The following is a 26,099-nucleotide window of genomic DNA, read 5'->3' as shown; positions in this document are numbered from 1 at the left end:
CACTTCAGTGACTCACTAGAAGGCAACTTACTGGGTGTCAGGATTGTATGAGCATTTTGTGTTCTTCACTCTTCATACATCCTGGTCATAACATCAGTCAAGCAGACGCATAGCATAGCAATAAGTCTTTTTTTTAGCAATGATCTCAAAAGTTGTCTTACAAAACAATTGTCTGTCCACAGGGTCGGACATCCACTGCCAAACCATCAGTCACCAACACGCAGCTGGGAGACAGAACGAAACAGGCGGAGAAGAAGAGGAGAGGGGATGGCAAAACCCCAAAGTGAACAACAAGAGCGCCCCCTACTGACAGACAGACAGACATCCGAAAAACCACAAAACCATCGTTGATTACCACTACATAAGAGATGGGGGAAAATGTGGAAAGGACATCTACCTGTAGTTTTGTAACATTTTTAACAACAACAGAAGAAACAAAACATAACAAAAAACAGATAAACACACAAAGAACAAGAAAAAAAACACAACTAGTAATAGGGCATGAATTTTTTTGTACAAAATGTGAAGGAAAAAAACAACAAAAAAAGCAAACAAAAAAGTGCTTCCTGTCAACTGTATACGCATGATTGACTGCTGGTGCATGACCTATGACCTGTCATTATCTAAGAAAAAAGAAACTATCAAAAAAAGGGTACGAAGCAAAGGGTCGTCCCAGGATTTGTGTTGGGGTTGGGGGGGTGGGTTGAAGTTATCATGGACCTATACTGCAAACCGAAGGCATTTCCATTGCAAAAGGGAGACTTAAAACACTATATTGCTCCAAAAAAAGGCAACAGTTTTTTTTTCCTTGACAGTCAGAAAGACAACCAAACAACTTAGTTGAAACTGAGCCAGTTGATATCCCACTCCCTCATCCCGCAGATCCTTTATCCTGTTCCTACGTGGTATATGCACTCTATGGTCTATGTGAGTGTGTGTAATGTGTGTGTGTGTGTGTGTGTGTGTGTGTGTGAGAGAGAGAGAGAGAGAGAGAGAGACAGAGAGAGCGTATGTGTGGATGTGTGCTGGTGTGTCAGCATGTGTACTCGCTTCTAGCTTGGCACTGAACCCTCTCCTGATTGGTCCATGTTTTTTTGTGACTATGTCAGACGTTTTTTGGTGTGGGAATGAGGACTTAAAAATGACTGTGCTTTCCTGCTTTCTAAACGTTTACGTGTGTGCGCGTGTGTCTGAGTGTGCTTGCATGTGTGTGCGTCCGCATTTAACTGAGCCTTGTTCCGTTTCCCTTTGTGTAAAGCAAACTATAAATTGTATCGTTTGTGTTTTTGCTCCTGCTTTTGCCCTCTGTTTGTTTTTCTTACTGTCTGTGTAATATTTGTTTTATTTTTTCAAATATAAAAAGAAATATATGAAAAGGAAGCTCTACCCCCTCCGCTGGGCCAGGTAGAGCCGGTTCTGCTGAATGCTATAGCCTGGGGGTGCTAACGTTATGGCTGTGCCCCAGAGGTCTCTGAAAGGATAAGGGGGACGAGACACTCTCTCCTCAGCCCCGCTCTGTGACTCTCTGTCCTTGTCCCATCCGTGCCACACCTGTAGCAATTATGTGTTCCTGCTCACTGCACCACACCACTGCTTTGACTATGCTTTCCCTGTGAAGGTTAGTTAGTTAGTTGGTTAGTTATAGTTAGTTAGGTTAGTTACTGTAGGTACAACTTCAGATTCAGAGGAGCTATAGGCTAAATTGAGCCCAAGTATAGTCTATTTCAGGCCATTTCCAATGTATCCCACAGACCCCTGCCACAAATTCTCTGAATTATACAACAAGGTCAAAGTTCAAAATATATGAAGTCCTGTTGATCTGGTTCACTTTGAGCCCATTGTTAAGATTGGACACTATGCTTCATACTATTGAAGCTGTATCCCTGCAGCTTTCGTGACTTAAATGAAGCTCTGTTCTTGATGAACGCATGTGTAGGACAAAATGGATATCTAAACAGTAGTCCGTATTTGATCACTGCCATGTTGCAGATACATAGCAGAAGGGAAAGTCACAGTAGTGAAATGGTTTGGCGTGTGAAGTTATGATTCTCTTTCTCGCAACAGGAGCAGTAGGTTTGAGGAAGACGGACAGGCACACAGACAGATAGACAGCACTGTGATAGTTCTTAAAATAAAACTGACCCCTGAACTGTGAAGTCACACACTATGTCATCCCCTCAGCTTTACCTGCAGCTGTAACATGAGCACACACAATGTGCATGTGTCCATGTCTACACACACACAACTTGCAAAGCACATGTGAAATATTGATCCTCACACTCACACACACACACACACACACACACACACACTCACACAGCACAGATACACACACACACACACTTTGTCATTCATACAGTCTACCACACATTCATCCTTTTGGTGACAAAAGCCTGTAGGCACAGACAGCAGATGAAATATATTCCGCCAAAGCAATAATCTCAACCCTGTGGTCACAGAGCTCTGCGTAATTTGTTTCAGATTATGATTACATCTGTGCCCTATACCTCTGTAGCATTCCTTTTGGCCTATGAGAGTTTTCAGAAGCATGCATAGGCCTATGTAAACATGTTGAGTTGATCTCATATGCAGCAGCTCATTTCTATGATGGGAAAAGCTATGTAGCCTCCTCCTTAGCACAAAGCTATGTTCTATGATTTATTGTCAAGGTAATGAAAGCTGAAATTCTCTGGAGTAGCTATTTGTAGAGGAGGGCAGCTGCTTTCGCCACCTACTGGTGTTGTATGGTTCAGCAGACAAAAGCGTATACAGCAACCAGTGAGAGAGTCACTGCGATCACAACACAGATAACATGCAGTAGCAATTCAGCAGGTTAGCATAATCATATGACATATTTTCCATTCAATGATATTACATCAAGCCTTTATTTTAATGTCATTATTTATGATGTTGAATGTAGGGTCAGTTGACTGGACTGAGTGAATGCATGAATGGCAGCTTGAGTGACAAATTATTGGGTTATTGAATGAATGAATGAATGAATCAATCAAACCGATGAATGAGCCGCATCTTTATATGTGTGGATGATACACTTGTAAAGCACACTATTTTTTCATTGTCATCCAGCACTCAGTCACTAGTGTACACTTTTTTTAAATGATTCTTTCACTCAGGTTTTAGTTTATCCAAACAAACTGAAAGACAAAGGTCCAGAGCTCTCCAAGTTCGGTTCACACATAGAGGCTCAGAGGAGATTATCTCTTGGGCTGGCACGGATCCCGCCCTATCTACGTACTGGATTGGTAGTTGAAGGATGGTGTGTGCAACAGATTTTTTTGTGTGTCTTGCAAGTTGCTTTCAAATGGAACGGATGCTGCCCTGAAAGTCCAGGATGATCTATGGAACTGTGTGTGTGTGCGTGCGTGTGTGCGTGCGTGTGTGTGTGTATACGGGGAAGAGAGGACTCTGTGGTCAGAAGGGGGTGGAGGACAGAGTGTTTTAGGGAACACCATGGGAGGTGTGGTGTGCAAGAATGTTGAGATGATTATGTATTTAAAAAAATATATGAGTTTATGTACAATGTTAACTGTTGCAAAAACTAGAGTTCAACTATACTCGTTTAGAATGGATAAATGACAATATTAACGCAATATCATATTACTCTGTACTAAGGAATGCAACTGCGCACATGCACAGAAAAGATGTTTTTAATAAAGAATATATGTATAAATATATGAAAAAAATATATTTAATTAGAATGCTATGCACCCTTGTTAAAGTTGTTATGGATGTACTTTAAGCATATTAGTTCTACTAGAGGAAATTGCCCATAACATGGAGAATGTAGAGGCTTTGAAGCTATCTTGTTTTCTTTTCTTTTTTTATTGTCATGAAGAGAGGAAATACAAACATGAAAATGTATTCAAGCCTTTTGATCAGATTCGTTCTGACATGAAGATATGTATAGACCATGTACCCTGCACACCAGCTCAAACCATTTACAGTAATTAATAAAGAAAGATGTGACATATAGAAGGTGGTGTGTGTGTGTGTGTGTGTGTGTGTGTGTGTGTGTGTGTGTGTGTGTGTGTGTGTGTGTGTGTGTGTGTGTGTGTGTGAGAGAGAGAGAGAGAGAGAGAGAGACAAAGAAAGAAAGAAAGAAAGAAAGAAAGAAAGAGAGTGAGAGAATTAGGACATATGTGAAAGCTTAAGCATAGTCATAGCAATAGACCAGTCCAAGAACAAAAAGGACTGAAGCAAATTAGGTGCTTGAAATGTTTTAACTGGTGTGAACCTCAGTAAAATAGGCCTACCTGAAGCTAACTTCAACAGGCCTACATGCGTCACGTCACGCATGGCCCAACCCACTCCTTTACCAAGATCAAAATACTGCATGGTGACCGCGTGAATAGATAAACAATGGCCCTCTACTGCTATTCCTCTGGTTACCATGGGGGGGCAACATCACTTTTCTCCTTTTAAATCGTCTTTCCTGCGACCAAGCGCTGAGTGCGAGGTGTGTGAGTGAACTGAAGGAGTGTGAGAGTGGAAGCGTGCTCTGCAAGCGTTTTGGCCATTTAGCGTGAGTGAATGAGTGAATGCATGATAGCAGTTAGGTAGTTTAGAGATATATTTTCTTATACTTCCTTACCTCCAGCAGGACTAAATTTGTTCATTAACGTTACAAAGGGGCTTACTAAACTGAATCCAACGTCTCTCGTGGCAGCTTCCAGTTAGCAAACAGCTTGAATTCAATTACGGGTGCAGTTGTACCAGGTTTTTGGCAGTTTGCTGTAAAGAATTCGTTACAATTTCTGAACATGTCCGTGAGTAGTCAGAAGACCACCAGCCGTGCCATTCCGGCCACCAGACGGGTGATCATCAACGATGCGGCCCACATGCCACATGATTACTCCACTACGCCTGGGGGGACTCTGTTTAGCACAACACCCGGAGGTAAATAAACAAATTAACAATGCACGTAAAGAAAAAAGACCTGTACTTCAAGTGGACGTACTGATATCTTCGTCAGTAAAGCAATTATTTGTCTACGAGCCAATGCCATGATGACTGCATTGTCGAAAAGCTTATACTTATGGTGCTGTCTTGCCTCAAGCTATTGTGCCTTGAATGCTAACATGCTAGTCCTAACCATGCATAGTCCCCAACCATGCTAACTTAGCTAGCTGGCTAGTATTAGCTCAGTCGCTACATGTTGGTAACCACAGTATCTTATTGGCTACCCATGCAGCTATAACGGCAATCCTAAGGCTAGGAATTGGTAGCCGTTGGTTTCACTTAATCAGAGTTAATTTATTATATTGAGTGCAAAATGGTAGTAAAACTTAATAGTGTCAAACACTGTTTTTTTATGATGTAAACACCTGCGTCGTGCAAGCATTAAATCGCAGAAACGTCACTAAAGCTATGCACGCCTGCGCAAGTGTCAAACACGAGGCGCTATTCAGCGTAAACAAGTGACGCAGCTTGCTACAGCAAGAGACAAAAGTTATAGGCGTAATGTCTATGTGAGACAACAACATGCTCTGAGCGGGCAGTACACTGCATGTGCTGTTGTTGTTCAAGCCACATGTGACCAGTTAATGTAAACAAGGGACGGGCCAATTCTTACTTATATAAATTCCACCTTGTTTACTTGCAAGGGGAAGAGTACGTTAATACAATTATAACGTTATCTAATCTGCACCACGGCCGGACATCTTCCAACTGTGACCTAGCCCATCACTGGGTTAGTATTAATGTCGGAATCTATCATAAACATCTTTCTGACACCTCCTGGAAAACCCTCCCAGTTCCGCGTAGTCCGTTAAACTGTAGCAGGAAGCTACGTCCTCGTGCAAGCATGTGACACTTGGTCAGAACATCCTCCCTTAAGCAAAACAACCTTAACATGTTTGTAGGACATGTGGTGTTCTATAAATACATAAATGTACAAAATGCTGCGAATTGAACAGACAACCCAAGTATACTTGCTCTACTTTCATACAGTTTGACGTGACCTCCATATAGAGCACTAAATATAGCTTTGGTATACGAGTTTGTTGTGCACCAGTGGTCACCCAATAGACGGAGGATGTGTAGTGTTCAAATGCCACGGGTGTCACTATGGAATCAAGTTTCATATCTGTTGCTCTGCAACGACATTGTTCCTGTTCCTCAAAATATATGTCCAACTTGTAAGTGAGAAATTATTGCTAAACTAGAGCCACGGTGCTGGTCAGTGAAGATGTTGATCTTGGGTGGACAAAAAAATGTGTGGGAGATGGATATAGATGTCTGTGTCCTACAGTGAGTGCACAAATTCAGACATTGTTTATTCACTGAAGAAAGTGAATGTGGGGCAAGGATACACCACCATGCATGGGAATGTTGTCAGTGGATTTCAGCTGGTTCTGATAGCAGGGCTGATAGCCTTCCTGGCCTCTTCTCCCTTGTCCTACTCTCCCTCCCCACCGGGCCTGAAGCTCCTGCTTACCCATACGCCTTTTTTTTTGTAACCAGCGATAAGATATAGCACAGCTAAAGCTTGTGTGAAGGTGACATAGTTCTTTTTTTTTATAATTTTGTCCCCCAAAAGCAAAACAACAACATTTTGGGGGACAAAAATAACACTAAGTTCCCACTTCTCAAGGTTAGAAAATGAAACATAGTAAATGTTAAGTGTCAACTTTTGGTAGGACCAACAGGTTTAAGAAATCAAGTTGTTTTGGGCGTGTTGGGGCATGCCAACGCAGACTCTGGCTCAGTGCCACCAGTGTGCACGTGGGAGATTAATTCATTGCTTCTGCGCTGAACTTTTCTTGAAGTGTCAATATATTTGACAAACAATTGTATCATGGTTATTTACAACATTTACCTGTTGACAGTTGTGGAAAGACATCCCTTGCCGTCCTTGTCTTCCCTTATTGCCTTGTTTGTTCCTTCACTGCTGAAATACATACTGTACCATACAACCCTCTTCAGGAACCCGCATTATCTACGACCGGAAGTTCCTCCTGGACTGCCGTACCTCCCCTCTGGCCCGCACACCCCCCTGCTGCCTCCCTGACATTCCAGGGGTGACCAGCCCCGCTGTACCTACTGCCAACAACGACACAGCCAAACACCAGCAGACCCTCAACAATAACTGCAGCCCCCCTGCAGAGAAGGGAGCAGGTAAATTCAAGAGGAACTGGGGTGTTCGGTGTTAATATACACTCATTTTGGACTTTAACTATATATTATTTTTGCTGTCTTTAGTATAAAGGCTGGCAAATATATATTTAATATATATTAAATACTTCCCATTCTTGATTTGAATGAGTAAACAAGAACAAATTGTTGTTGCAATACAGCACACATACATTGACATACATACATGCCAATATAATGAAAATGTTATCGTTTTGTGACTTTTGAAGGGGAAGATGCCCAGTTTGAGATGGACATCTGAATTGCATTGACGCCCCAGATCAAGAGGGAGATGACAGCTGCTGAGCCCCTTTTTTTTCATTAAGAACACAACTTCCAAAAGACACCACATGAATCAGGGGGTGTCCACCCTCTCTCGTCCAACTTAAAAAAAAAAAAAAAAACAGTGTTTACGCAACTGCTGTGCCTCAATGCTGTCTTACTGTTCTACTGTACACTAGAGGTGTCGGGCCTGTTTCAGTACCATCGGTAATGTGTCTTTGTCACCAAACACTTCTGCTCTTAAGGCCATCTTCTGCAAGGGCATTTTCTTCACCCGCTGTGTCAAACCAGCAGAGGTAGTCTGGAATGTTACGGAGGGAAGTGACACTGTGGTCTGGCCTGCTCTGTGAGGCAGTTGGAAGCATTATAAAGAAAGCTCAAATCCCAAGCGCCATTGCTGTCTTGCACCTCTTAGAGAGGTCTTTGCCTGACAAGGCCAGGTTTTACTTTGGGCCCTCCCTTATATCTGGGCAACAATGCCTTTTGTATTGATGATAATCTATTTCTGTTCTTTTGAAAAACATTTTTCAGTGTCATTCATGAGAATGTAATATGCCTTTTTTTATTTTGTAAATGCGGTGAATCTCTGCACTCTGGGAAAGACACCTTGCCCTAAAGACAAAGTGAAGTGAAAGCACACAAATAAAAACAAACAAAGAAGTTGTTGCCTCTATGTGATGTGTCTTGTCCAGTCCTAAGCTTAACTGAGAAAGACCCCATCATCCTTCAAAACATCCCATAGACACGGGTGTGATCATCATCATGAAGTAATGAACCAACATAGCACGTGTTAGTTGTCTGTGCATAACAACATTCACTTCACCATTTGTCAATGCCTTGCCAGAAAAAACGGTAGAGCATACCTTGCTCCTTATAGGACAATTAACAGGCACTGATAATGATTAAAATACTTTAGAAAAAAGAAGTCACACGATGAATGTAAAATAAGACAGTTTATTAGCTTTATCATTACATCTATTAACATAATTACATATTTTCACAAACAGATAGGAATGCAGATTGAATGGTTTGGGGATTGTCCTCTCCATCACTGCTGGCATTGTCCAGTTCGCAGCTCCCCTTCTAAGGTCATCCCTGTTCCAACATTCGCCTTCTAAGGTCCTGTACAGCTTCAAGGAATATGACTTCTTCAAAAAACATGAAATATCATGTGTTGACACCAAAGTCATGCAACAGAAATAAAGCGCTATATTTGTCGTTTCTGTCAGTAGCTACACACCCGTTTCCCAGCTGTAAGGCTGGTGAGTGTGAACAGTGCTTATTTTAACCATTCAAATCGGCTGCCAGATGCAGTTAAGAACTTGATGGCATTTGGCATTGCCAAAACAAATGAGTTTTCTTTGTATAGAAGGGTCAGAGTGAGAAGTTTCAACTGACCCCAGAACTACCATAGTGCCGACGTAGTTCTACCATTACCGGATGGTAATTTCTTTTTTTTCTGAAGTGCTGTCGCGCCGTCCGTTTACAGGTTGAGAATGTTCAGTGGCAACCGCATTCCTCCACCACCATGCCCTCGAGGTTCCTCATGGCCAGTTCTCCATTCTCGTAGTACAACATGGAGAGGGACCCGAGGCGAGTGGGCACACAGGATGGACAAGGTACGCGGTCAGGATGGTGCAACTTCAGCAGACTCTGGAAGACAGGAGGAAAACATGTCAGAACAACTCAACATCAAAGCGAACACCAGTCATTGAAACGTATTGAAGGAAAGTGTGTTTTCGTTGTAATTTCAAGAGTGCCCTTACCTGCATATAAGCGTGGTTGGTAGGCGAGAAGGTTTCATCCACAGGACTTGGGCAGCTTCCCTCACAGCGAAATGCGTTGTAGCGCTTTGGATAAACAATCCAGTCGCTCCAGCCGATCTGCTCGAAGTCCACCCACATGTCCACCTTCCTGCAGAGTGTCTTCTGTGGGCCGTTCGAGGATAAGGATCCAAGTGCCCCTGGAACCCCCGCTGCGTCGAGAAACATGTCCCGAGGCTTGTGGTTCCTCTTTCGACGGCTCCCTGCGGCATGCCCGGAAGTGCTCGCCCCGGCCTTGTCCAGAGCCACGTACTTGGACCGCTCAGCTGTGTGGATCAGTGTAGATGACCTTTGACCAGCCATCTGCTTGTGCTTGGAGAAAACCACCATCATGACTGTGTCAGTCGTGGAGTGATGAACGCTCTCCTGGCCTTCATCGTACCAGGTCTCTCCACCCTCATCCAGGCTTTCCACCACTGGTTCTCCCTGATGCAGCCAGTACCTGAGCATGGCAGTGATGTTGAACACTCTCCATGTAGAATGAGAGGCTCCTTTGCTGGGTGTGGCTCTGAAACTGGCCAAATGGAGACGATCCGGACATGGTGCCTCAGCGCAGTGGCCGTGTGCGTGGTAGATGTCCACTGTCGCGCTCTTGGACTTGGAAAACGTCGGTAGGCGAAGGCGCAGTTCGGATCGTTGCACGGTGTCGCTCGCTGAGATGGAAGACAAGTCAAAGGTGACACTCCACCTCGTGCCGGTCTGACTGCAACCTAAAGATACAACAAGTTAAAGGTTAGAAAGCAAGAAATTAAGTAGCATTGCGGTTATTCGGGAGAGAGCATGGCCTAGGTTTCAGAAAAGCCGGTTCCACAACAGGCGTCGTTAATAATGCTGAATACCCTAATTGAGAGAATGTGTATTGCTTCTAAAACTTGTTCGACACTTGTCTACTGCACAACAAGTGAACGATGGTTGATCACCGATGTAGACTAAATCTAATTACGTAAATTCACACAAATTGACCAGTAAATACTAGACTGTTTAAAGAACATAAAAGGTGTCATCTAATAGCATTCAGTGTGCGCAAAAGGCGCTACAGCCGTACCATGCTATTTCCACAGATCATGCATACTATTTTAAAATATCGCAAAATAGTATAATAATATTCTCTTACTTTTGGCAACCAAACTGAGAACTGCGTCGGAATCGTGAAGACTGGGGTTGTCACTGTGAATGCTCCTTTGAGTGAGGTCGGGAGACGGCCTCTGTGCATCTCCTGTCAATAGAGTCCGGTAGAGGTGCATCATGTAGAGAGGGTATTTGTTCTGCTGGTGTATGGAACTCAGGTGACCACTGCTGTCTCTGTGAGATCCGCGCATCCGTTGGTGAAACAAGCCAGATGAGTCCGTTCTAACTCCACCAATCCAGTGTAGGAGTAGTACCAAGGTGACACACGTTCCCAGGCCGTGGTGCTCCATCCTTCCAATTCAGTTGTTTTCCTGTAGTTTTCCTGTAGAGTGAGGCCAAGAGGTCCTTCTCCGAGGCTCTGCTAGAGAGAATGGTGATGCTGAGGACGCCGTGGTCCCTTTTGGGGCATTTATAACGAATTGGCCCCTTTTGATGCTCCAAGTCATCTCGACGGCTTTTGAAGTGCGCCTTGTGATCCACAGGCGTTCATAGGGGTGCATGTGCCAAGGTCGTCTAGCATCGAAACCAACTAATCTTTGTTGTTCAGAGGTGTGAAATCATTAATACCTTGACCCAAGCACTGTGTATTGAAGCTCCTTTAACACGGTGCGTAAACAATAATATTAGTCAAGCAGATTAGTCCTTGCGTTTCTTTGATTAATGGTGGGAATCTGTTCGTATTGGTGTGTTAGTGTGTCTACAGAAGGCCTGTGCGTAATGATTTAGTGGATGTAATTTTATTGATACCAGTTTTCACCTTATTACGAAGACTGGAACATGAGGAAACTGCGCAACAGTTGGGCGTTTATGGTCTTAATGGTTTGTTTTTGGTGGGGAACGCACAGTCGTTTCAGTGGATTGGGATGTCCCGCGGTTGTTTATTCAGTCTGTTCGGTTTTTTTTGTTTGTTTCTTTCTTTTTATTTATTACAATCACTTTCCCACCCACATCAGACTAAACATTGCCTTATAATGCAAACTTGTGGGTTAAACGTCTTCTAATGTTTTAGAGTAATTTAGGAGTGGGAGTTTCATTTAAACTATAACATTGTAAAGTTGTAGGCTCCTGCAGAAATTGTGGTCAATCCTAATCTCGTTATGGCTATAACTGGACATTTTGCAATTAAATGCCCCATACAGCAACGAAACGAAATCAGCGACGTAATATCTTCATCCTCTTTGATGCAAATGAAGTCATGCATATCAAGGACGTTTAAAAGAAAAGCACGTGCTGTAATAGCATAAGCCTCTGAAATACGCATGAGACATGTCAATCATGAAAAGAAGGCACCAAACTAAAAAAAAATGTCAGACCTTCCAGCTTTAAATAAATTAAGCACGGTGTGGATGACTGAAGCTGGAATGGGAGACCCCATTGAAAACATGCATTATTTTAGATTTCTCTGATATTATCTGATATAGGCCTATGCATAGAATGTCTTATGGATCACCGTATTTATTCTTGTTTTTAATGTTCACATATCTTCTATCATTTGGCGATATTAGGCATATTGAAGTTCGAGTCAGCCCACCAGTTGCAGAGCTTGTGTCTTGTTTCTCCACTAGAGACCGCTATATGACCATATTGTAGTCTTTAGTCTTTTGTAAGTATTTAAAATTCCGTCCTTAGAACATGAGCGGGTGATTAACACTGATACAAGTTAAGTGTGAAATGACATCTCGGTCAATTTTACATTGGCATCTCCATTCCTTTCATATAGCCTACCCTACTTTGAGTCGGGGTTGAGCCTCAAGGGGTTGGGACTCAAGTGTGCTGAATTTTGGAGAATTTGTGAGAAACTAGTCATAACCATTAGGCTATGTTTCTGTATACTTGTGGATATATACCTATCAATGATAAAGACAACCTGTGCTCTGATCTGAGAAATCACTGTCGCGTCACAAATATTTTCTGACATGTGCTAATGTGAGCTGGAGTAGCCTATGTGGGTGGTTGGCATCCAATCTGGTGCAGGAATGTAGGCAAGAAAAATAACAGAAGATCCACACGTTGCGCGCAGGGAAATTCCCCGAAGCAATATAAGGTTTATTAACCAACATCACCATAGGTTTATCAAAGTTGCACATCCAAAATATTACCATTATTTGAAGTTATTGCATTACGCCACATGGGATCCTTATTAAAGCAGGTGCTAATGCTGTGTGTTTTGCAGGTACTTAACTTGTAGCTTATAGGCCTATAGCCTAAACTTTTCTTTCTTGTTGGAAGTTGGACATGCTATTTCAGAGTGCGAGGATAATGAGACACATCTCTAGGCCTAATCAAATTATTAGCATGAAATCTTTGTCTTAATAGTCCTGTCAATCACCTAATTTGTGTAGCCTCGGCTATAAAGGCTGGGCTACAGTCTGTGAATCGCCACGTTTATCACCCGGAGAGAAACACTCTTTTCTGATTGGCTGATGGGGTGGCTATTAATTCTGAAGAACAGGGCACCTGGTTTAAAAAATAAAAATAAAAATAAAAATAAATAAATAAATCACCGTAACATATCATTGTTTATGAATGTATAAGAACCATATTAGGACTATTGTTAGTCCTATATAATGTTTTGACGAGAGCTGGCTTAACCTATGAATCTGCACCGATAACATGTTTTCTCTCTTTTTGTGCTGTTCATGAATTTTGTTTTGTCCCTTTGTAAGCAGGCTGCCATATAAACTCAGTTTCTAGAAAACGCGCTGATTGGTCGGAATATCCGCGATTAATGAAACCACAGGGCAGATGTTGATGCTGACTCGCAGTGACAAACTTGTGTGGCTGCAGGCCGATCTTAATTAATCGTCAGGGACGCTGATTGCTCTGAATGAGTTTGCTAAACATATCGATCCCAGGAAAGCAGAACGTGTGAGAGAGGGAGCTTTTGTGCAGCACTGCGAAAAATAAGTGTGCACTTGCGTTACAGACAGCCTTGAAACAAGACAGGCCATAAATATATGAAAGGGCTGTTGAGGCGCGTTTGCGTCATTTGAATAATGGGGATAATTACCCTCTGTACGGAGAAGAAGCGCCCGCATTTAAAATGCGGTCCTTTGATACCAGCTAAGATTCTGTTTGGCTACCGCGGTTTGATTAAGATTCAGCAGCGCTCTAAACCACCCAGCTTCTCGAATAATGGGGTGCACATTTACTTGTTGTTTTCCAATGTCACCGGAATAATCATTTCTTAGAACATTTACTAATTTGTTGTAGTTATTCGATCATGTTTGGGACATTTGCATTGTAATTCTTCACCTCACATGTGGCCTGCAAGATAGACAGGTCAGGTAGGCCTACACCAGACAGTTTTTTTTTAATATTGGAGAGAGGAGGCGGAATTGTAGATCTATAGCCTCATTTGAAAGCGTTCATGTGAATTTGCCCTTGTTCTTTAGCCCTCTTACTGGCAGTTTGTACAAGATGTGTGCAATGTGCATTCTGTGACATTTCGTTTAACACCTCATTGTCTGTGTTTAGCCCATTTGCATCCCTGTGGTTCAAATGAGGTGTGTTTATGCACACACAACATTTGATAGATCCCAAAGGTGCGACATGCTAACCTGTTAAACCAAATTCATGTGACTGCCATGTTATATTTCATCAAAACACATGCAAACAGGAGCTGAGCTCATATAGACATATTGTGCTAATTGATATGACATTTGCTGTAGGAGCCTATAACAGCCATGCCCTTGTGATGATCCAGGACAATTGATCTGAACATCTCTCCTTTACTGGAGTGAGCTACCTCTTTCTGTAACAATCACCACCAACATTGTTGTGTGACAAAGTACATCTATCTATCTGTCCATCTATCTATCTGTCTATCTAGCCTGAAAGTTGTGGGCTTAATTCCAGGCTTCCAACGCCGTGCCCTTGAGCAAGACACTTAACCCCTAGTTCCTCTGGCTGCATGGGGACAATGCAGTCCATTGTAATATTGACATATGTCACTTTGGACAACTGTGTGTGCTAAGTGAATAAATGTAAAAGTGCGTCATTTTATAGTACAAAACTACTATTTGTCATAGCCCTCTCTCACTCCCAATTATCTAAATGATCTAAAGGTAGACATCCAGACATTGGCAGCATACTGTACGTGCAACTATGTAGATACACTTCCAGGATGCAGAAGTTTAAAACCTATTATTGTCAGGAGTATCTAAAAGTCACCAAAACATATTTGTACGGTCAGGCAGTGGACAGTATAGGTAAAATGTTACAACACTGCGCCTGAGAATTTGAATGTACAAATGTAAGTTCAGTTTAAGTTGAACTAAGTTGAACTGTCTCAATTGAGAATTGGTCTGGTGTTAGTCAGCCTACTGACAGAAATCTCGACATCTTCTGTGTCCCCCTAACCCTATGAACCCTTGGATTATCTCTGCCTAAATCAGACCACTCCTCCAGGTCACCCACATTGATCCACCTCATCCTGATGGGGAAGACAGAGATGCTGTTGTCTACATCAGGGATACCATTAGAACAACCAGCGTACTTTGAACCCTAACAAGTCCACTCTGACTCCTCAATCTCCCCAACATCAGGACCTCAAGTCACTTTCGATTGCACTTTCGATGTGAACACCACATCAGTCAAACCACCTGAAGTACATTTTTTCATCTAGAAAACATAGCATGTCTCTGTCCTTCACTTGCCTTCTCTGCTGATGAAACTTTGATCCAGGCTTTCATCACATCCCGTCTGGACTACTGCAATAGTGTGCCCTATGGGACACCATCCAAAGTCCTAAATAAACTCCAGTACACCCAGAATTCTGCTATGTGCACCTGCCCACTCGTTTCTGTGACCTCATCACCCCTGTCCTCCAAACACCTCATTGGCTGCCTGTAGCACAACGGATTCAGTTGAGGATTCTTCTCGACACCCACAAAGCCCTCCCTAACCAAGGTCCCTCCTGACTTACTTAACTGCTCCAACAATATAATCCAACTCAAAACCTCCATTTCTCTGATTCCAAACTCCCACTCTGAACTTTTTATATGTATTGTGTAGTGTAAATTCTCAGAACTGTTTTCTAATGCTATGTTTTTGACGATATTTTTCTTCGATTGTTTTAACTTGCGCGAAAAGCAAATTTAAGCATCATCAAGGAAAGTGTTCCATAAATGAAATGTGTGTATTATTACAGTGTAGGGACAGTTTCTTAATTTCTTTGTTTCTTGAGTTGTGGGTCAATGACGCGAGACTTCATTATCGTTTGAGTTCTTTAGTAATGTTAAAGGTATGATACATTACAGAGTCTGCAGCAACTTACAGATATTCAAAATTCCGTGTCGTCACGGTCAAAGACTGTTGCGCTCCAAGTCTTATTCACCACTGAACATTTTACCGCTCTAAGTCAGTGACATCAGACAGTTTCCTGTCATCCAATAACAAATATGGAAGTAATCATTGCACTGTTACAACACACATCAGTCCTTCATTTCAAAAACTTAAATAACTATAGAAAAGCACTCGGAGAGCGCAGACCTCCGTCTGTATTGTTCTTCAGGTTTGAACCTAAACTATATTCAGATGCCATTACACCGCTAAGCAAACAAAATAAACGGCTTCGGTGATATGGATCACTCCCAAAATGTAATAGTTTATACCTTGGGTCATTTCTGACCTTCCTCGAAAATTTCATCGAAATCCATCAATCAGTTTTTGAGTTATCTTGCTAACAAACAGACAGACAAACAAACAAACCCCGATGAAAACATAACCTCCTTGTCGGAGGTAATAACAGACATATTAAATTATTTTAAATTGATTTACATTATGGCTCTAACATAGGCCTTCAGTATATAATTAATGTATTATGATACATCTGCTTGTGCTCATTTTAAACCACTAGAGTTACTCAAGTTAAAGTAGTACAGCAGTACACTTTCGTGATGTTGCGGTACAGAAGATGTTGTTCAGAACTCAGTCTCCTCACCTTGGTTCCTTGGTTCTCAGTTTAGTTCTTTCCTATAGTCCCTGACCTTTCCACACCTCCAGTAGCACCCACATAGTCTATTTATACCCATGAGCAAGCCATTTGCATTTATATGGATTGGGCTCGAATACGAAAATTGTTCCAGCAAACAGCAGATATTTGACAGGTCCCAGATAGATAAATGTTGTTTTGACAGTCTCACACTCATTTGAAATGACTTTGAGATCAAAATTACGCAGTGCAATATTCATTACAGTGGCTGTTTTTTTTTTTTTTTTAAATAGATGGTGTTTTGATGAAAGTGACTTGGACGTTTTGAGATTTTAGAAGACTAGGCTGACGATGTGCTAATATTCAGTAATAAATGATAGCAGGCTTGTCTACTCTAGTAATTCCAGCATTACGATGCTGGGGTCTGTTGAAAATCTGTTCTCTATTGTGGCTACTGGATGTTGAATTACTCTTGACAAAGCACAGCACCATTTTCACCTCCTATTCAGGGGTTTATAATGGCAGGTAAATGGGAAACAGCACTAATAGGATTTCAACAGTCCAGCTGCTCCATATTGAAGCAATTTCTCAGAGCAGCATGCCCACATCAGACAGGCACAGTAAAGTGCTTTAATATGACTGTGCAGTGTCAATGTTGACTCTACAATGATGAATCGTGTGAAACCTCTGAAATCACTATATAGGCAATATACACAATATACAAAGTAATTAGTATGACCACTGTTACATTACATTGCATTACATTTCATTTGGTTGACGCTTTTTAACCAAAGCGACTTAAAACATGTTAACATAGTGTGGTCCTATAGATTTGGTCCTACAGATTTGGTCATTTTTTCTTCTACTCATTCATTTTGATATGTTTACACTTGGTCACATTTGCGCAGATCTACTTAAGTTTCATTTGGCTCACTCAACAAAATGGCCTCCAACGGCCAATCAGAATCCAGCAGCTGAGACAATTTTGCATCAATATCTTGTGGTATAAATGTCCAATGGAGACACACACTAATGTATACATACAGTACACACAGGTACATACAGTATGCACACAAGCACACACACGCTCACTCACACACATACACTGTTAGCCTTATTTGCAAATGGCTAACAGTGTATGTGTGTGAGTGATTTTTGTGCTGTATGAGACCGGTTGCTAGCGCTAATAGTGCTATGAAAGAATCAGTTAAAACTGGCTAAGTTCTAGCTTATGGTCATACTTCATACTATGGTCAACATATCTAAAACAAACCCATTTGACACTGGATTTCCCCTTTAAAGGTACACTATGCAGGTTAAGGTATTTTAGTCTAGTGTGGGGCTCCCTCTAGAGTCGTAAGAGATTTTACTCTGCTGTTGTAAATAGCAAACTTCTCTTCACTTGTCCCCCCTGTACACAATGAAAATGCCTTTGTTGTGGAGGTGAAGGATTAACAATAGGCCAAAAATCTCCAAAGAGCTACAATATGTTTCACGATCCTCGCGAGATTTTTCAGGCCGCCATTCTTGAAGTTACATGGCTGGTACAGTACATATACCATATACCATAAGCCAAGTACATATACCATCAAATTGGCTTCACAAATGTTATATTGAGGTAGGAAATATAGCATAGTGTACCTTTAATACCAGTAATAAAGTTGAAGTGAACTGAACACAAAGGCCCATTGCAAACACAGCTTGACAGGACATGTTGTATCCTCAGGCAAGGTCCTTGACCTCACGTAACAGCTGATAAGTGCACTGATAGATGAGTGACAGGCAGCAGCTCCCGCCACTCCCCACTCGGACGATGCTGTCAAACTGACGGCTACTGCCAAGATCCTCCACAGGGATCTGTGAGAGCTGTAACTCTTGCTACTCAGGAGCTGCAAGGAGGGAGCCTCCACTGACACACAATGTGCAGCTGAAGCAAAAAGTCTGTCTACTTGGGCTAAAGTTGATAGATATAGAAAACATGTAAGATCCAAATGGTTATGTATTCTAATGGTTATGTTTTGCTTGGCTTTACATCTATGACTTTTTTCCCCCTCTGGTTTTACCTGATTATCTTTTGATATCTCATAATGCTGAAACATACTTTCTTCTGCTACAATGCCATGTGGTGTCATAGATGTCATGGATTTGATGGGAAATTGCATTTCTGCGTTGCAGTAAGTGACGTGAGGTGACTTAGATATTGCTTTGAAGCTTCAGTTCACTTGTTTTAGTCAAGGCTATGAGTCTCCTTTAGGGTCAAAATCGGCCAAGAAATCTCTTTGTTTGTGTGGAGGAGATAATGTAGAAAGAGAGTTACTCCTGTAATGACAAATTACAAACTTTCTGAATACAAAATCCAATGTATTGGCTTTCAGGTGCCTTGCAAGCTGATTGTCATCTCTCTTCAGTTCTTAATCAGAATGACAAGTAGCAATTTCACCCTTCAGCAATGCACATTGAACCCTCTCGAGCAACACCTGTCTCACCCTGGGGCGTGACAGAAATATAAGATCATCGCCGTCGTTGGTGCCGTCCTTCTTATCATCCTCTGTGTTGTCCTCTGCCTAACTTCTGTTTGTGTCACCGTGCAGCCGTGAGGGCTGTCTGCTGCTGTGTAAATGAATGGTTGGGTCGGGGTGGGGTGGGTATAGGGAGGTGGGTGAGTGTAATCGTAGGGTTCTTTTGCCCCGCGACGGGGGAACAATCAAGAGTTTGTCCTCTTCGGTGTGCCTCTGAGTGCCACCAAGAGCTAATCAGGTTGTGATTACGACGAGAGATGATTGCACTTTAACGGCGCAGTGATAAGGTGCGGCGGCGGCGGCGGTGGTGGCGTCCTCCTCCCTCCCACTTCAGGCTCTTCTTCCTGTGCTTGGTCTCTGCAGCTCCATGCTCCGTCCGTGCTCCAGGCTCCAGGCATGATCTTCATCTTGTATTCCCTTCCCACCACTGTGAACCTCAACTCCATTCTGTCAGACCAGACTAAACCACACCTGAGGCATCTGTACTGTTTGACAGAAGTGGAGCAATACTTCTGAGAAATCATGTTGATGTGATGTGTGTCACTTCACAAGGCGATTGTATCTGATTTGTATACTGCATGGATGCCTTAGAACGTAATGGTCTCCCTGCCTTTGTAGCATGTGGAGGCTTGCAGGATTGCTTTTTGCTGAGGTGTGGGAGGTTCAGATGTACAGCATCACTGTTTCATCTAAGAGGTATGGTGTTAAAAGGGTCAGACCAAGTGTATTCGCGAAGTCGAAAAAAGGAAAGTTTGTCTGGATTTGAAAGCTTGTACATGTGATCTGTGAGTAAAGGAGGAGAGAGGAGGGTAAGAGCGTTCATGCTACCTCCTACAGATGAAAGGACCTGACTTATTTCTGACATCAAAGATTCTTCCATTTATTTATTTCTTTTCATTACTGAACCCAAACTCAACGTAGGCATCAAAAGCTGCTGTGTGAGTTTTTGGGTGCTAATTTTTTGACACTTTTGCTCGAGCGCTCTATCCATTACCTACTCCAGAGAAAAATATGCAAACATGGAAAATGGAAGACTTTTATGGACGACATTTAGCATTCCACTCCCGCTAGACCCATGAATAGTCTACTAAATGAATCACGAAATGAAAAGCACAAAATAGAGTAGGTGGAATGTACCCATCTTCAGAATCTCTGATTTGTCTCATCCTCCATTTTATATTCATTTCTAATGTTTCATTCATGTTTAGCCATGACTTTGTTTGAAGAATACTCAGGGTAGCATATTTAAGGGCCACATTTAAGGTCCAGATGCATTACTATCAGGGCTGTAATGGAGGCTAGGTAAACGCAGTTCATCCACCTCTGCAATTTCAGAAACAGAGTTCATTCACGTATTATCCACATTCACAATATATGTACACTCATCAACACTGTAGGGACCATTTAATACCGATGGTATTGTTATGAAAATTGGACAATAACCTCTATCACCATCAAATAATAAAAAAAAAACATAAAAAAATATTACTGCATGGCGCAATCCACCTTACCGTATATCACAGAATTCATAGCGTCCCCAACTCTTGTTTTTCCACACCCCTGATCATTATTTGTAGAAAGGCTAAGGTGTGCATATGCATTACTGTAATATTCGGTGGTGAACTTTCAAATTAGCAGTTTGTGGCCATATTAATTGGTAGTATGTTCTCTGTGGTGGTTTGAGATGTGACATGATCTGGATGATGAAATACTTATTGAATGACTCAAATAATTACAAATGCATACCAATATGAGTGACTCACCAACATTCTGCCACAACAGTTGGAGTCTGGCTTAGAGAAAGTGTGTTTATTGACATTTCAGGCCTAGTGGGGATATTCGACAGAATTTTGGTTTGACAGCTGTTGTCCTTGGAGTACAAAACAGTCTGCTATTTTCTAATTACAGGCACAGACAGATGAACTGAAAGGCTATACAGAAAATTGATCAATACCCATTTCCCCCCTTCACACACTTTCCCTCCAATACATGCAGTGTGAAACTGTGACATATACACACACAGTTTGAGAACACTTACACCATTTTCTCTTCTGAACAAGTTCTTCAAATTGTACTGCTTCTCAATGAGTATTAAACAGGAACGACTTCCCATCCGAAAAACAGGGGGATGTTGAGGATGCATGACCTTAGAGTGTGTTAAACCAAATGAAGAGGGGGTAAAGTAAATTGACACGCCATGACCTTTGGTATCAATTTTTCAACATGAACCCTTTCAAAAAGATATTCATTTTCACCCTCTGGGATTCAGATGTTCAGTCGCTAGGCACCTCTGGTGGCAGAGGAGATTAAAATGCAGTCCAGACGACACCCGGCCTCAGAGCTCAGAGGTCCATTTGAAATGCAAGAGCGACTCCCACGTCCGGCCCAAGGCCTGGCACTGGCCGCGGCTTTTTGATTTCAATATTTTAATAACAGCTCATTTCACAAACAGCAGACAGCAGACCATAGTGGCTATCAGTTGGTAGGGCAACACTAAGGACATACAGTACAACCAAAAATTTCCTTCGAAACTTCTTGAATTTACATTGGGGTATTTGGAAATGATTCATGAATATTCATCACGCGATCCTAGGGAAAGTCTATTATTTTTGTCTGAGGCTTTGTGTCTTAGAAAAATGGCAATTTTTAGGAAGGGAAGAGAACAATTGTGGGGGCTAGTTCACCAGATGACCGTCACTGAACACTGTCCATCAAATGATTTCGAAGAGATGGCGAAGAGTACAATGGCTTTTCCTGAAGTGACAGTTATCCCATAAAGACTGACAGCCATCATTTACTCTTCAAGTCTAGACATTATAAACTCATATTGGACAGATAAAGAAAAAAGAATTTCAATTATTAGACCATTTTCCTGAGTGTATTGGAGTCCCGGAGGGGCCATGGTGGGAAATTACAGAACAGCTGAAGGGTCATGGTGGGAAATTTTAATATGAGGTAGGGATATATTTTTGAGGAATTTTTGGTATACCTTCACAATTGGCTTTTTGCGAGGGAATGCAAAATTATTGTGATGGAACTTAAAACCTTTTGTGAGGGAATGCAAAACTGAACACAACAGGAGCTCAAAAATAAATTCCCACTTCAAAAAGACTAAATTCCCACCGTGTCCCTTTGGGTGCTCCAAATATAAATAATGCAACTGAAAAAAAAAATCAATTACCTGAGGCAGCTAGACCTCAAAACTAGAAAATAATCATATATCATTGGCTGTGCATGATACATACATAAAATAGTTACGCACCAGTACACAGTATGCTGTGCTATGTACAGTATATACAATATTCATACAATATCTTGCCCACCTATCAGCCTGCAGCACTGCCATATAGATAAGGAGTGTGCACATGGGAAGCATGATGATATCTCCAGAGGGCAACCCCAACCGCAGGGCATCTGTGTGTGTGCAGCTCTACTAAACCATCTCACTGGCGGATGAGACATATTCCCACATACACATTCTATACGGTTTAGTGGGAGAAACCATCCAAAAACTAATTTTAAAATCCTGTGCTCAAAATTGGATCCTAATCGCTCACCCTCCCAGCATATGTTTAAGCTCAGACAGGATTCTCTGAGTGATGCTGTTTGATTGGTTTCTGGCATTTGATTTGAGCCAGCTTCCTACATCTCCAATGCCCCTGGTTTAAATGCCGTATGGTAATGCAGTCAAATGCATGGCACATTTCTGTGCAATAAAGGCTTTTAAGACCTTCCCTCCATGTCGAAGCAGATCTCCCCAGCTTCACCTGCAGATATGTTTAGACTTGGAGGGAGGGTCTTGCACGCATGACTTTATGATGGCTGTTTTTTTTTATTATTTCATTGTGTTCAGTGTACGCAACAGCAGCACTTATGCAACATTGCCACAAGGTTGGCAGCAGCAGCTTCAGCAGAAGCTAGTCTGTCAAGACCAAACAAGCTACTTTGTAATCGCATGCTAAAAGCTCATAAACTTATTCAGAGAGTTTACTGTCTGAAATGCAAAATCGGGCTGAAAACAGTTTACTTTATTCAGCATTTCTTTTACCGTTTCACAGATAATGATATTCTTAATTGTCAAAACTAAAAGGCTGAACAGAATGCCGTGGAGAAGCTTCTGTGTGTTTTAAAAGCTCCAGTGGAGGCGGGTTTAATACAGAAAGTGTCCTGCCATAATTTGACTCACCAGCCAACAAAGCCCACATCAATCAGCCCAGGGCCGCATCACAAGAGCCTTTCAGGAGGCCCATAATGACAGGCCTCTCCATGGCCACGCTCCACATTTCCTGATTGCGGCCGCCCGCAGTTTGGCCCCTATAATAGCAGGTCTCAACCATCCGCTGCTCTCGTCTCCCTCCCGACCACCAGACATGAGCCCACTGGCCGAGGCAGAATACATTTACTCTGCCGCTCGGACTCCCACTTGTGCCTTGATGGTGGTCGAAGACACTCTAAAGTGCCGCGCAAGTGCAACGCAAAACGCCCCACACACTCTTCTCCGTCCTCACTTAACTGCCACTGGCTGGTGTTTGCGTTTTAAAAGAGTGATGGGAAACATGGGCCATGGTTGTAGCTGAGAGTTGTTATGGAGGTCTGTGTGTGTGTGTGTGTGTGTGTGTGTGTCTGTGTTTGTTTGTGGTTTAGCGGGGAGTTGTTGAGTGCCTAAGTCTGAACGAGAAAGGCAAGACAAAGACATACACATCTAATATATTTTAATTTACATCAAACTTTCAGGGTATGCAAAACAGAGTGAGAGAACGGATGGGAGAGAGGCCTTATTATATTGTAATAAAGGGCGGAGGAATGAAATGCCACTGAATGATAAATGCTTGTGTTCACTGTGCTGTGAAGTGAAAGGACAACCTTGCGCTGGCGTCTGAGGCATGACCAGGCTGTGACTGGCTTGTAAATTCCCCAGTGATTGTTGCAACAGGGACAATCCATTCAAGATAACCCTTTTTCAATTACATAGTCAGGCGAACAGGGATACAGCTGTTAGCAATAGCTGTTCTATTGAAAGATGAGAGACGCTGCTGTCAGACCTTGTGGGCAAAACATAGTAGGTGTGTTTGTGTGTGTCTTTGTGTGTGTGTGTATGAGAGAGAGAGTTGTTTTTTTCTCCTATTATATTTATGCAGCCCAAAAGAATGAATCATAGAATGAAAAATGAATCATAGAATGAAAATTATAAAGGTCGGTATATAATTAAGTTTGAAACTGAACTGAATACAATTCAGTAGGTCATTCAGGTTTTTCATTAGTCATGAAATTTTACATTTAATTTTTGTTTACACCCATGGTTACTGAATTGTCATATAGGTCATATATGAATGGTATTCCATGACATTGCAAAAATGACCTGTGGGAACCCTGTAAAGCTGCAAGCATCACAAAAAAAAGGTTTTTTTAAAAAAAAATAGAAACCAGACTGGGGAGGCCTCTTTTCTTTGCTGCAGAAGAACAGTCAGAGAGCAAGGAGGCTAAACAGGACTGCCATATTGGCAGACAATAACTGTAGCATTTTAGCATTCTAACTCCAGTTATGTTCCTCCAATAACGTTGTTACACATGCATGCCTATCCAAGAGTGCATTCATGTTACTGATGAAATTGCAATCCCCTGCACACACAAACATACCATTTAGTAAAGGTGAATACTTCTATTCTGTGTTTTTGTTTGACTAGGTTTTTTTTTTTTTTTCATCTTATCCTTATTATATGCTTGAGCAGTACAAGTCATCTGCCAACCTGAGGACAAGGGAATTCAAATATGGTCAATGAAAAAATGCTGATATTCTGTCATCCTCTTTATGCGAAACTGTAATGAAGAACTAATTACACAGTCGTGGATGGCATTTCAAAGCAATTACCGAGGTCACTAAAGTCAGTTTGAATGAAATCAGAGGGCTCTGGACAGTAATTCCCCACATTGCCCGTCTTGGGCTAATGGTGTGACTATTAGCCCATATTAACCCACATTTACTCTCATAGCTGAGTCAAACTGAGCAAAGTTGACATACAGTATAATGGCGTTTCATTCGAATATTGTGCTATCAAAGGCTTTGCTAAATATACTCTGTACTCTCCATTAACTATCAGGAGCTCATTATCCTTCCCCTGAGCTGCTTAAGTCCTGAGTCCCAAACTATACTAGAACTGCTCTGTGTCTCCAAATCATGAGGAAATGTAGAGGTCATTAGCATATGCAGAAATCTTGATTGACTGGGGAAGTTCAGAAGTTACCATAGTTTACTTTGTATAGCCTAATTCTTCAACAACACATAATCCCCTCTCCAACAGTGTTTGCTACTTTCTTTGTACGGTATGATTATGTGATCCTACTGTGACAGATCAGGTGACAAACATTTTAGCTTTTGCTTGCTAACAATCAAGCAACAGGCAGTCTTTCTCCACAAATACAATTGTTTCAAACTGAAAACATACATATAATCACAGGAATTTTATTCAAGAGGTCAGGGCCTGCTCAAATATGTCTCAAAAATAGGTTGAAAAGTATCTGAGTACCAACTCCTGTTTATCTGCTTGCTCTATACCTTGATGAATTAACTGCCAATATTATATGTTTCAATAGAGCTTCTTGCAATTTTGTTTGTGATCCATTTCACCGATTTCTCAGAAACGTACACAAGGAATTTGATTCTTATCAGATTCTAGCCACAGACAGTAAGTAATTCATAATCAGATCGGACACAAGATCGTATCATCCTTTCTTCAGTTTAAAATGCCTCGGTGTTTACCAGAGAAATTGATTTGTGACCTGTCAATCCAAAACTCTGTTTTCATCCTTCCCTTGTGTATCTAACTCATATTGTTTTGTTTTGTAACTAAAGCCTGCCATAGGCCTTGGGATTTCTCTCGAGGCGCGGAGATGATGCTGGTGATGATGGGAAGGTCAGAGAAAATTCTTCCTAGCAGAGCCTCAAGGTCTCTGCCAGTTATGATGCCACATTCACCAGTGGATAAACATTATACTCACTGAGCTTCAAACTGATTAAAAAGTTCAGTGAGAGCAGAAGGAGAGGCAGTGCAAATATCATCACTCTGTTTTTAAACCCTGCGAGACATTTACCTGGATATTGAGTCACCTGCCAGGTTGAGTAACACGCTGACCTTCCGGTAGGCCTACAGTTTGTTAGGATGCTGGAATGCTTACATAAACCACCCTCGACTGTTTAAGCACTACGTATATGACTCTATAGACTCCTTTAATTGTCCTTGCAGCTGAAGCGGCTTCTCTCAC

At 41.9% G+C, this 26,099-nt stretch overlaps 3 protein-coding genes across 3 annotated transcripts in view; 2 read left to right on the top strand and 1 right to left on the bottom strand.

Annotated features, from left to right (window-relative positions):
- Positions 1–1,293, top strand: part of ank1b (ankyrin 1, erythrocytic b) — a 63,590-nt gene extending 62,297 nt beyond the window's left edge. The window contains exon 44 of the mRNA XM_062554889.1: positions 183–1,293. Coding sequence (XP_062410873.1) covers positions 183–287 — 105 coding nt within the window. The 3' untranslated portion in view covers positions 288–1,293. The remainder of the gene's footprint in view (positions 1–182) is intronic.
- Positions 1,294–4,451: 3,158 nt separating this feature from the next.
- Positions 4,452–8,094, top strand: eif4ebp1 (eukaryotic translation initiation factor 4E binding protein 1). Its single transcript, XM_062554223.1, has 3 exons — positions 4,452–4,917; positions 6,946–7,137; positions 7,383–8,094. Exons 1-3 carry the CDS (start codon positions 4,782–4,784, stop codon positions 7,412–7,414), a joined length of 360 nt encoding a protein of 119 aa, XP_062410207.1. The 5' UTR covers positions 4,452–4,781; the 3' UTR covers positions 7,415–8,094.
- A 387-nt stretch (positions 8,095–8,481) lies between these two features.
- Positions 8,482–10,576, bottom strand: ndr1 (nodal-related 1). Its single transcript, XM_062554888.1, has 3 exons — positions 10,372–10,576; positions 9,201–9,967; positions 8,482–9,087 (listed from the first exon to the last, which is right to left on the bottom strand). The coding sequence occupies exons 1-3, from the start codon at positions 10,574–10,576 to the stop codon at positions 8,935–8,937; spliced, it is 1,125 nt and encodes a 374-aa protein (XP_062410872.1). The 3' UTR covers positions 8,482–8,934.
- Positions 10,577–26,099: the final 15,523 nt, after the last annotated feature.

The sequence above is a fragment of the Sardina pilchardus genome, chromosome 14, assembly GCF_963854185.1.
Source record: "Sardina pilchardus chromosome 14, fSarPil1.1, whole genome shotgun sequence".
NCBI classification, from domain to species: Eukaryota; Metazoa; Chordata; class Actinopteri; order Clupeiformes; family Clupeidae; genus Sardina; species Sardina pilchardus.
This window is presented reverse-complemented; position numbering and strand designations above follow the sequence as displayed.

Coding starts and splice junctions, on each gene's coding strand:
- eif4ebp1 (XM_062554223.1), top strand. CDS start 4,782: ATGTCCGTGAGTAGTCAGAAGACCACCAGCCGTGCCATTCCGGCCACC. Junction 4,918..6,945: donor GTTTAGCACAACACCCGGAG/GTAAATAAACAA, acceptor AACCCTCTTCAG/GAACCCGCATTATCTACGAC. Junction 7,138..7,382: donor CCCTGCAGAGAAGGGAGCAG/GTAAATTCAAGA, acceptor TGACTTTTGAAG/GGGAAGATGCCCAGTTTGAG.
- ndr1 (XM_062554888.1), bottom strand. CDS start 10,576: ATGCGCGGATCTCACAGAGACAGCAGTGGTCACCTGAGTTCCATACAC. Junction 9,968..10,371: donor TCTCAGTTTGGTTGCCAAAA/GTAAGAGAATAT, acceptor TTGTATCTTTAG/GTTGCAGTCAGACCGGCACG. Junction 9,088..9,200: donor CCAACCACGCTTATATGCAG/GTAAGGGCACTC, acceptor CCTGTCTTCCAG/AGTCTGCTGAAGTTGCACCA.